This window comes from Schistocerca piceifrons, chromosome 7 (genome assembly GCF_021461385.2).
Source record: "Schistocerca piceifrons isolate TAMUIC-IGC-003096 chromosome 7, iqSchPice1.1, whole genome shotgun sequence".
Lineage (NCBI taxonomy): Eukaryota > Metazoa > Arthropoda > Insecta > Orthoptera > Acrididae > Schistocerca > Schistocerca piceifrons.
This window is the reverse complement of record NC_060144.1, coordinates 134,457,532-134,469,793: the sequence shown is the minus strand read 5'-3', so window position 1 is coordinate 134,469,793 and position 12,262 is coordinate 134,457,532. Positions and strand designations below refer to the sequence as shown.

General features: G+C 37.4%; 1 protein-coding gene across 1 annotated transcript in view; it reads right to left on the bottom strand.

Annotated features, from left to right (window-relative positions):
• LOC124804706 (dmX-like protein 2) overlaps positions 1–12,262 on the bottom strand; it is a 327,684-nt gene that overhangs the window by 204,217 nt on the left and 111,205 nt on the right. The window contains exons 17-21 of the mRNA XM_047264965.1: positions 11,404–11,668; positions 8,150–8,322; positions 1,301–1,446; positions 1,111–1,217; positions 792–941 (exon numbers count right to left, since the gene is read on the bottom strand). Coding sequence (XP_047120921.1) covers positions 792–941; positions 1,111–1,217; positions 1,301–1,446; positions 8,150–8,322; positions 11,404–11,668 — 841 coding nt within the window. The remainder of the gene's footprint in view (positions 1–791; positions 942–1,110; positions 1,218–1,300; positions 1,447–8,149; positions 8,323–11,403; positions 11,669–12,262) is intronic.

The window sequence follows — 12,262 nt, the reverse complement described above, 5'->3', positions numbered from 1 at the left end:
TTTGTATTTGTTTCTTTTAACAACATTGGAAAAGGGGAGAAATAAAAACCTGCATCACTACTAAGGTAACAAATTTTTATTGGGAATATACCTACTTATGAGACACAAATGTGGTAATTTTGCAGTGTTAATTGTAATCTTTTAAAGGTATGAATTAATTAAAATATAAACTAAGGAATGGATAAAGATAACCATTCATTGACCATATAGCAGAGGCAACGGGGAGAGAATACGTGCATAAACAACAAATGGAATATAGTACACGTAGAGCTTCTATACATCCTGCATCCCCCCCTAACGTCCTCCCATACAGCAGTACATACATGCAATATTCCAACACAGATGTCCCACTGTTAGTACAATGCATCCATAATCTCTAATAATTTTAATGTTATTTCTTGTATGTTTCTGCAAATTATCCCGGTAAAGTTTGTATCCCTCTCTCTTTGTGTAGCTTGGGCTTTTAAGTCCTCAGTATAATTTACAAACTTGATGTTATAATACCACAACACTGCACAATATTATACACCATATGAGAGAGTGTGAGTGTCATAACTTCTCATAAAGTATTCTTTTTGTATATTGAATTGTATCACAAATGTATCCTCCAACAAAGAGAGAGTGTTAAAACACAGTGGTGATCTGGTGATTTTTCTGTAATTTAATCCTGAATGTCCTCCTTGCTCTATTAAATTACGTAGTGCAATAGCATAAAAGGAAGATGAAAAATGCAACAAATCTGCAAAATATAGCTCATGTCAAACTGGATCACTAAATACTCAAATACGTACCTCCTGTGCTTTCACATTCATATATGGCAACACACAAATTGACGTATCTTGAATCTGGATCATTCTTTGAAGGTCGAGTAAAAGATTTTCCGTATTTATAGGCACAAGCTATTCTACCACTGTAAGCTGCACTAACATTCAGTGGCTGCCCTGAAACATACAAAAAAATAAATTGAGACAATTACTCCAAGCCTGACCAATTTTTATTTCAGTGAATCAATCAAATCTGAACATTACACTAAGCTGAAGTTAATATGTCTCTCTTAAACATATTCTATTACTAACATACCTTTACAAAAACTACAACATATGTGGTTACCTGTGATATCAATGGTGGATTCCTGATCTTTGCGAAACATTTCCCACTCACACCATTCATAATTCTTCTTCTTTTCATCCTTCTTTGTTACTTTGCACTTCCAAAACCTATATAAAAGAATTCAAAATGTCCAGAGTAAAAGTTTTTATGAACATACTTTAATGTTAACGACTGGCTCAAAATCTCTCACCTAATTGTGCTATCAGAACAAGCTGTGACAATGATGTATGGGGCAAAACAAGCAGGATATATAGAGGCAGAGCTCAGATGTCCTGCAGCAGGGGCAGCATGTACGACTTCTACACCGTCTGGAAGTGGCAGGTCCTGGGTGCACACCTACAACATACGTACAATAGTAACAATGAGGAACAAGAGTTTTGGAACAGAAGTTAAGCACAAGATGAACACACTCTTATCTTCTTCACCATAACTTTTTTCTTTAGGTATTTAATTTTTGAACATTTGTGGATTACTTAGCGTCAAGCATAAACATATTAATCTTGTTATGAAATGCCAATGTCTTCTGCCTCAAACCTATATATTTTGACACATTAACAGAATCACACAATGCAACCCATTAGACCATATCTTGCTCCTTACAATCCATTTTTGATCTCATCTGCTTTACAATTCTTGAAATAATTATTAGCAAGCAAACTTTTTTTAAGTCTGTCGTTACCATGACTCTTGTGTATGTGATGGAACATTAAACGTGTCCATCAATACACTGAGTGAGGTTTTTTTTTTGTGATTTGGTATTTGCACTTGACTGTATTTATCACTTCATACTTGTTCTAGGCTGATTAGAAGAAAGAAACTATAGATAAGAGGATACAAAAGGAAATAAATACAGTAAATCATGATTGTCTCCACAGTTGATGAGGTGACTAGAATGATGTATTTATAGAGAAACACAAAACATTCTAAATTCAAAAAAAGAATGCTCAAAAGTATATAAGTATGGTATTCTTGCCATGTAAAATTTGAGTAAAAACTCAAAAATATGATGAAATACACTTATCACCATCAGGAAAAACTGCTGCTACTCTCATTCCTTTTATCACCAAATGTCAGCATGGAATTGGCCAATGTTAAGCACTGTGAAGTCTCTTCCTCCAGTTTAGGAATCTCAAAACTTTTTCCATAAGCCCATGTAAATGATCAAACAATTTGTCAAACTTCTCCATTTTATCAAATTATTTGCATTGTGGGGCTTAGTTTAATGTGTTTGAGAGAAATTTTGATTGACGGCCCATTTGAAAAGATAATGGATATTGTTTATGTTGATGTTTTGCTGCATGTATTTAGTGAGAAAGAGCCTTATTACAAATTATCTCACTGTATTGAGAGTTTCCACAACTGTGGATACGAACAACAGAGCAATGGCAGTTACCAAAATGGTAGAGGTGATGCACCTTCTCCAGCCACATATTACACAGGATGATGTTAAGAAATAATTTGATACTCTATGTGCAACATAGAAGTGAGAGTGCAGTAAAATAAAATAAAAAACAAACAGACATCTAAGCTCTCTGGTTCTTTAATGGATACTGTTTAAGTTCTCATGTTGTGTTATTTTAATGAACTTTTATTAGAGGACCAAGTAGAAGACAACAGATTTCACCATAAATGCATCTTATTCTAGTATTTCTTTTAGCCGATTCTCACAGGTAAATTTCTCACTCTGTTTTAACCATTCCCTGGACCATTTTTCCAGATTTCCCAGTTAAAAATACCCATTTTCTGTGTTAAATGACAGTATATTTTCTCTCAGAACTGTAAAACTTATCAATCCTTTGAACGGTTAAGGTTTTATACACCAGCGTAGAGCTTTACAGGGCTTTGCAAAACGAAATAAAAAGTAATATATAATAGAAAGATCTCTGATGTGCAGCAATATGTACGCTGCATATTTTCATATTGCGAAAGTATAAGTTCAAATTCCACCAAACACAGCACGTTAGTTTCTGAAGCATTGAAATCGAGATTACATTGCTTGTATATCACACATGGCTCATGTCACATGATCTCGCCAGCCAATGACAGCAGGTATTCAGAGCATAGTACAGGTGATGCAGTCATCCAGTAGCAACATCACTGTTAAGTAGCGCAAACACACAATAGGAAAAGTTAATGGTTTAAATTAATATACATAGTGTAGCACCAAGAAAAGCTCAATTTTCACATATAATAATGGTTTCAAAGGTCAATAAGCTACAAGAAAAGATAGGCTTTCAGATATAATATTGGTCTTTTTTTCATGTGTTACACTTTAAGATACATCACACAAATGTGCCAATAAAAGTTTAGACAACTATATAAGAGCTCAAAATTCTTCCACATGGCACATCCTCTGTGGTTTAAGAGTCATCACATATTCTCACATCTAACATAATTCATCTTGCGTACAAGGAAATTTACTTTGAAAGTACCGCTATTCAAACCACGATTCACAATATTTTTCCGTGACCTGTTAGAAATAGGTTCCTTTCAGCAGCTGCCAGATAGTTGCAGAAAAAGAGACGTTCTGCACAGATGCGCACCTACGATGACATAGAAAGCCCATAGTTTGCACATACAAAGCATCTTACATTATGTCATAAAGGAAACAGGACATCAAAGGATACTCCAAGAGCACCAGAATTTCATAAACCATACTAGAATGCATGATCTGGCTGAAAGTGCACACTCATCTGTCCAGATTCATAATGAAGTAGGCTGCAACCTGATGATAAGGTTTCCAGTGTGGTTTTCGGGATGTAAACTTTCTTGGAGTACCAGAACAGTATTATCTCATGTTTGGTTCTTTATTATGCCACAACACCATATGTGCCAGAAGATGAAAACCAGCACTTGAAAATCAACGAACAGTTGAAACTAGCCAATAGTGTGGAAAGAAATACTTCATTTCAAACAAATCGATTGCATCAGCAGAAAAGATTAATGAAAGCCAAATTTCTTTAGAAAACAATCAAAAAGGATTTCATATTTCTGCAAGGAGATTAATGCTTGACTGCCAAAAATGTGGAAATAAAATTTCACAAAACTGAAACTGATAACATATTTTTAGTCTTCCATAATTATGCGAATGTATTTTAATTCACTTGATAGCTCCTGGCCACAGAAATCTGTTTTGTTTTCATTTTACTTGAGAGCTGTAAACACAGAGGAAACAGCAGAATCACTAAATGTAAATACGGATCACGTAGAGACTACACCCTCCCTACTACAACCGAGACTGCTCTGCGCATGTGCGAATCTGGCAACTTAGGAGTGCCAGAAATTTTTTCTGGGTAGCATCTGGCTGCTTGTTGCTACTGCCAATGCATCTAACCACCACAATTCAAGTAGCCCCAAGTGGGAGAAGGTACTGCTCATATGTGACTCAACTACGCATGCACATGAGCCTGCTGGGAACTGCTCAAACGAACTTAATATTAATAATTGTGATGTCATGCTCATCAGAAGCAGTTTGTTGTTATGAAGTATTACATAGTCTTTGTTCTAAAGCCTTTGACATGTTTAGCTGTTGGCAGACACTTGTGTGTGTAGTGCTTTTTGCGGCTGTACATGGTGCACTTCCTTTGCAACTTAAGTTTTATTTATTTATTTTCTCTCCTCTACCCTGACAAAATATACGGGAAGTCTCAACATTGATGCATATATGCTTCACTGTACTAAAACAGTTTGAATCAATATATTATTACTGAAGGGCTGTCAGTAATGATTTTGTTGAAATTAAAAGCTAATTTGTACACACTGGTCAGTTCCATAATTTTGTTCACAACTTGCTAATGATAATTACGATTAATGCTTTCTGAAGTGAACTAGTTCCTTTGCTTGATTAAAACGTAATGTGGGTCTCCTGCCCTCCTCTCCCCTTTCCTCATGCAACCCACTGCAAGTGGTAACTTCTCTATCTTGAACATCACAGAAAGCAGGTTGACCAATGTGTGGTTTTTGTCTTGTACGTCTCCTTTCTTCGGAAGCACAACAATTACAGCACTGTTCCAGTTTCCAAAAATTGTCTTCCCCACAGACATACTGTAAATAACGCTGCACTTTCTTTTGTATGGTCTTTCTTTCAGCTTAAATCACTTCTATTGAAACACTATCATCTGCAGGTGCTATACCTTTCTTCATACCTCAAATAGCTTCACATCCATCACCTGACATTACTCGCGCATTGTCATCATTTTCAACATGGACTATCCTCGTTTCTGATTCATCATCATCACCATCATCTTCCTGGCACCTTCCCACTAGAACAGGGTCTGCTGCTTGGGTCAATGCATGCCATTTCTTGCAACCTAACGCTTTCCACAGATTTCGGCTTTTTAATTCAAGATCTGGATTTATAGTGCCCATCCACCATAATTTAGGTCTTTGATGCTGTCTCTGGCCTTCAACAATGAGTTGATAGGTTGAGCTGATGACTGAGCTGGGCAGTGCCCATGTGATATGTTTATACCAACAAAGTCTCCTTTCTTGCATATTCTCATTGACTGATGCCACTCCTACCTGTTGTGTTAAAGAAATCTTCCAATGGTTGTATAATTTGATATCTGTTATTTATTTTTGTCTTATCCACCACTTGGCCCGCTATAATGTGATGTCTCTACAACATGTTTCTGTATGCTCCATATTTTTATTGTTCTCAATCAATTTTCATTATATCTTCTCACCTCCACTTGGAGACATGTCTTAATAGTGAATTTTTTTTCCTTTTTTTCTTTTAATAGAGTATTCTATCACACTCGTGTTTTCATTTGTTCCTAGAGAAGGTGGTAATTTCAGTGAAACAATAACAGGAACATGATAGAATGCATTAAGAGAAGTACACTGATTTTATTTGTATCGCTGCAATATGTGGCAGTATTTACATATTTATTAATTGGCTGCTCCACATCACAGAGATGTTTAATAGTCAATCTCAGGCTGATTACTGGTGTTAATGGGACCACAGAAGATGAACAACAGATTATTGTGAAGACTATTGAAGGTACAATTTTAACTCAACTCTAACATAGCAAGGGTACCAAGAATATTTTGTATGCGATTATTGCTGTGCTGTGAAAACACTGTTCCTGTAGAATGATGAAACAGCTGAGGAAGGTAACATTTTCACTTTCTGTACCATCCAGGGTCTAGTTTCAGTATTTTCACTTCCTATATGAAACAATGGAAAATCCAAGATGGAATAACAATAATATGGAGAGGACAGATTGATGCTCACCACATAGAGGAGGCACTGAGCCACAGACAGACACAATGAGAGAGACTGCTAAAATATTTAAGCTTTCAGACAAAGTCCTTCTTCCAAAATAGAAAATGCACACAAATTCGCACAAGCACAACTCACACACACATTGTTACTGTGTGTGTGTGTGTGTGTGTGTGGTGGGGAGATACTGCACTCCCAATGAGAGCATGCACAGGTGTGGGGATGTGATGTGTGGTGGGACAAGATAGGGCAGCTAGAGATAGAAGATACGTGTAGTGCCGAAGTGATAGCAAGGGAGGGGATAGGTACTAAGAGGAGGACAGGGGATTAGAAAAGTTGAGGCTAGGGACCTTATGGGAATGAAGGATATGTTGTAGGAAGAGCTCCCACCTGCACATTTAAGAAGAGCCAGTATTGGTATGAACAATACAGATGGCATAAGATATGAAGCAGTCATTAAAGTGAAACACATTGTGTTGGGTAGCATGTTCAGCAACTCAGTGATCTAGCTGTCTCTTTGCTATAGTTTGGCAATGGCCATTCATGTGAACAGACAGCTCGTTAGTTGTCATGCCCATATAGAAAGCAGCATAATGTTTGCACAGTGGGTGCTTTCACAAGTAGCACGTCATTGATGGGCTAGAAGATGCCTGTCACTGGGCTGGAGTAGATTCTAATAGGTCATGCATCTAGGTCCATTGCAGGGATATCAGCTATCCCCACTACATCCCTGCTCCCAGTCCATTGCTTCATGGCCTACTTGCACACTGGTAACTGTAGTTCTAAGTCTGGTCAATGACAATCATTCTTATCCTATTTCATTGTTACACTCTTTCAAGCAATCAGCACCACAAGCTGCACGACACTGCTAACAATGAAGACAACCACAACATTCTTTTTGAAAGGGTGATATTTTTCAGGCAGACAGCATTTTTGTTCCAAACTTTAATGGTTGACTCAAAAATATAAAAATCTTTTGTATTACACTACTCCAAGAAGAATAAACTAACCCAGAACTAACCATCCCTATACTTCAATTAAAAGAACTTTGTAACTGACATTTCAGGGAGCTGACTGGTGGTGACCAACCCACAACCAATCACAGCTCTTCCATGAGCGCAATGTGCCAACTGTGCTGCCTATTTTGGAGACATACGCAGAGCCTTGTCAAGCACTGCTGGCTCCATGATGGCACTAATGTAACCCAACACTGCAATCTGTCAATCACAAAATTATTTTATTTGAGGTATAACAGCAATAACTGATGACTCATGAATATTGAAGCATACCTCTATTTGGAAATATGGAACATCGGCTGGACACTAGTTGACTCCTGTACATCATTATGTTCTCCTACAAAACATCTTGAAACTTGATTGTAATATTATAATGATGACACACTTCTCGCAGCAAGGGAACCAACTCAATCAATCAAAATCAACATTCAAATTGTGTACAAGTCAGTAGTATAAAATGGTCTAATACTGACCCAACACAGATAAAAATAACCAACATCCAGAACTTAGCCCATCATCTCCAGCACTGGTCTCAGCCTATTTTAATAATCATGAACCGGCAGTGACACCCATGAACTGGCATCAATCAAACATTGGTTGCTCTATTTTAATACCTCTGTAGCACACTTCACATTTTGCATTTTGTAATTCTGAAGTAATGTTCTGAATGATTAATTTTTTATTGTACACCCACAATAAACCTACTTTGCAGTGGTTATGTGGTAATGGGAGAGGGAGAGGGAGGGATACATGCATTAAAAAGGAAGAAATTGTAATACTTCTTTGCAGCAAAACTTACCTTTGTAGTGGTTATGATAACATGTGAAGTCTGCATTGGTGTGGGTTCATCATCCCGCATGGCATGGTCGGTGCCAATACTAGCTGTTCTGCCTCCGCCACCACCAGATTCTGCTTCATCATCATCTTGGACTAGCTGACTATCTGGCACATACATCATACTCCCAGACATTTCTGGAATACCAGAGATTCAAAGTTAGGTTCGACTAATGTTACTAAAAGTATTATTTCTCTGCTTTCCTCTTCCACAAAATAAGAAGCTGACACTCTTATCCCATATAATGGCAAGATGAATATGTCTTCACTTGGAAGTGAAAGTGTGCGAGTTAAAAAAAAAATTTCTAGTAGTTATCTCTTAGGCCAAGTATTTGTCTAACATTTATTCACCGAATTGATTTCTCCCATGCAGTGCAATTCTGGAAGGTCTATATAAGATCGATTGACAAATGCTAAACTAATCCTTTGGACTAATATTTTGTAGTCACAAAGCTCTTTCCACTCGTAAATGTGCGGACATAAGACATGTCAAATTTGGTGAATAGAGGGAAGGCTTCAACAACTGGAGTTGCAAAACTTTCTGGTTCCCCATTACCAAACCACTTTTGTGGGTAGGCACACTATGCTTATGAAAAACGATTTTTTTCTCTACCTTTCGCAATCAAGTTTCTTTCTCACATTTTTGATACAATTGGTGCAGAACACTTTTGTAATACACACGTTATTGTTTTGCCATTTACAAGGTAAACAATAAGGATAATCCCTGTTGCACCTCATAAAATACTGGCCTAAGATTTCTAGCAGTAGAAATTATTACCTGGCAAAGTGAACTGAAGACCTGGAGATAGTGGCAGCACTTTTGAATATACAGTTGACAAACTGGGATAGGAGTTATTAATGGTGTACATTCCAGTATTTTTACAAGTGAAGTGCTGTCACATTCCAGATATTTATGTAACAATGCCTTACATAGTACAACAATGAAACACTGTCAACCACTTTTGTTTGGCAGTACTCTTTGCGAACTACCACTTTGGAAACATTTATTCAAAGTGCTGTGTATGAATCCACTTTTATCTGAATAAACCACTTGCTGCTTCAATTCTGGTGCTTCATTTTTTTTAGAAAAATTAATATAGTATGCTACTCACCACTTAGCAGAGATGCTGAGTAGCAACTCAGCATCTCCACTATATGGTGAGTAGCAACTTTCCTTCTCATAATATTGTTGCATTCCATCCTGAATTTTCCATTGTTTAATATAGTATGCCATGTTTTGCAACTAGATTCATTTGTCTTGGTACCTTTTAATATCAATTCCCATTGATAGCACAATCTTTCTTAAATTTTCTTGCTAGCCTCAACATTGTGTGATGTGGCTCAGAACTCTTTCTGTCCTTATACTACAAGCTAACGACACACACTAGTTTGGACAGAGGCTGTACCTGGTCACATGTCAACATTAGTTCCCAATATGATTGAGTCTATGGACTGCTTTGCCAGGTAATGATTTCTGGCTTGATCTGTTAGCTAATTCCATACAATTAAATAGTTATATTTTTCTTGCATCTGTTGTTGGCTGGTGTGTGTGTGTGTGTGTGTGTGTGTGTGTGTGTGTGTGTGTGTGTGTGTGTACATGGTCATGTATTTACTTTGAAAATCGCATCCCCTTCAGATCAAGTTTGACAACAGAAGATGGTGTACTTAACTGTGAAAAAAGAAGCAGTTTAGAAACAGTGAATGGTCCAAGCTGAAGCTGTGTAACAGCAAGCGAATTGCAAGGACCACGGTGTCGTGGTTGTGTGGTCACAGTGGTGGAACGCAAAGCCGGAGATCCATGTTTGAATATCCATTGTTGAGCTTTTAAAGCTCAAAATAACGAGTTGCAAAATTTTGAAGATTGCTAATAATAAAATACCAAGTATACTTGTGCACTGGTCTTCGACTAAAGTATCCTAAATCTAAAAGTCCCTGTTTTAGTTCCTGTGTAGCTATGAAGTCCAGCCACATATTTCACAATGACTTTTTATGAATATAAATCTTGGAGGAGCTGGTAAGAGCACAGTGGCTGCATTTATCTCATACCTCTGGTGAGCACTTGTCACTCAATTGATGAACTGTCATCACCTTCAGTTCCTAATGAAGTAATGTCACATTCTTATTCACTTTCTGAGCTGCTAACTTCAATGTCAAGCTCAGGATCACTATAGCAATCCATTTTCTTAAGCATTGCCTAAACAACAATACAGGAGAGAGTCTGAAAGCATGTGTTTTGTTGTTGAATGATCCAAAGCTGCACATAGTAAAGACGATATCTTGTGGCAACCCCGTCAACCAAAACGCGATAGCCAAGCTGCAAATGTAGTACCAGATCTCTCTAGTGGCCAAACACTCAACTATCAGTAATGAACTGGATATAAGTGGGTTTAATTTCTTCGAAAGTCTGTTCTTAAGTTGCCTGAGTATACTCGGGATCTTAAGTCAAAATAATAAAAATGAAATAATTTGGGGTTTTATGTTACGAGATTAATGACTGACTTACTTTGACACACACACACACACACACACACACACACACACACACACACACACACACACACACACACACCCACACACAAAATGACCACCTTTTTAAAGAACTATGCTCCAGATCAAGTTTATTGCTGACTTACATTACTGTGCAACACATACCAATGCAGTAACACAGTTTCATTGTTTTCAATACTGTCAATCTGCTAGGTCAAGGAATTTTCACCTTATATTTACATACACAAGTCAATATAGTGTTTGAGTGAGGCCTGGTGTGTTTGTGGGAGAAGTAGCGCTATCGGATCTTAAGGTTTGGAATCAAATCTCCTGTCACCATGAATTTTTTGATGCAGTTGACTTTTTACTTCTGCCAGTGTTCTGTATGTGTTGATAATGCCAAACAGCTGTTTTATTTGTTAACTATTTTAAAATATTGGTTTCCTTAAATTCAGCGAACAATTAATTAGGTTAGAGGAAGAGAAGACTATTTCTGCTGAACCTGCTTATTTAACTGCAAATGTAATAGTTTTTCCTGCTTTTCCATAGTGACTTAGTGTCATTGTAGCTTTATTATCCAGAGAACACAATTCACTGGTGCTGGTAATACATATCTATTTCAAGTACACATAGTAGTCATGTGTCACAATAGTTTTTTCATTAACTATACAAATAAAATAAAATGACTGATGCTTTAATTGGAGCCTGAGAAGTAAAATCAATTCCACTCACCCATGTCAGGCTGTGAGGCAATAACGAGACGCCACATGTGCACAACAGTTCCATGGTTGGTACGTTCCAAAACGACAATGTAAAATGGCTCTTCAAACACAACAGACTGCTGAAGGTCAACCATAGCCCCTAGCTGAGCTTCAGTGAGTCCAATGTCACTCTCACGCTCTCCACCATCTCCTGCTGCTCCAGACTTATCATCAGCACGTTCTCCAGTTATTAGCTGCTCTTGGAATACATGAAGGAATTGTGTGTTTTGCCAGTCCTAAGAAGCAAAATTGGTATTGTACAATGTAGTGAAGTCATTTTCTGAAAATTCCTGGCAGATTAAAACTGTGTGCCGGATCAGAACTCGGACCCAGAATTTTTGTGTTTTTCATGAGCAATTACTCTACAGACTGAGTAATTCAGACACGATTCACAACCCGCATTCACAGCTTTACTTCTGCCAGTACTTCTATCTCACTTTCCAAATTACAAATAAGTTCTGTAGTATACCTTTCATGACCAGCATTCCTGGAATGATCATTAAAAAGTATTTACACAGCAGACATGGGAACTAGGCTGTGAAGAGCTATTCAAGTATCATAATATACTGACACAGATATATCTTCTATCACCTTTTGATGAAACAATGGGAGCACTATTTGCAGACTCCAGGGCGATAATAAGCGCAGTGGTTGACGAAAGTAGCAGGATCAATAAAAGTCACAAGACTGCCTGTGACCGAGAGCCAATATTCACTTGTTTTGAAATCACTACTGCCATATCACTGCATATAAAGTTGTTTGCACTGACACTGTTGTCGCCCATCACCATATGATGTTATGTACACGTCACGATTTTTTTTTTTTTCATA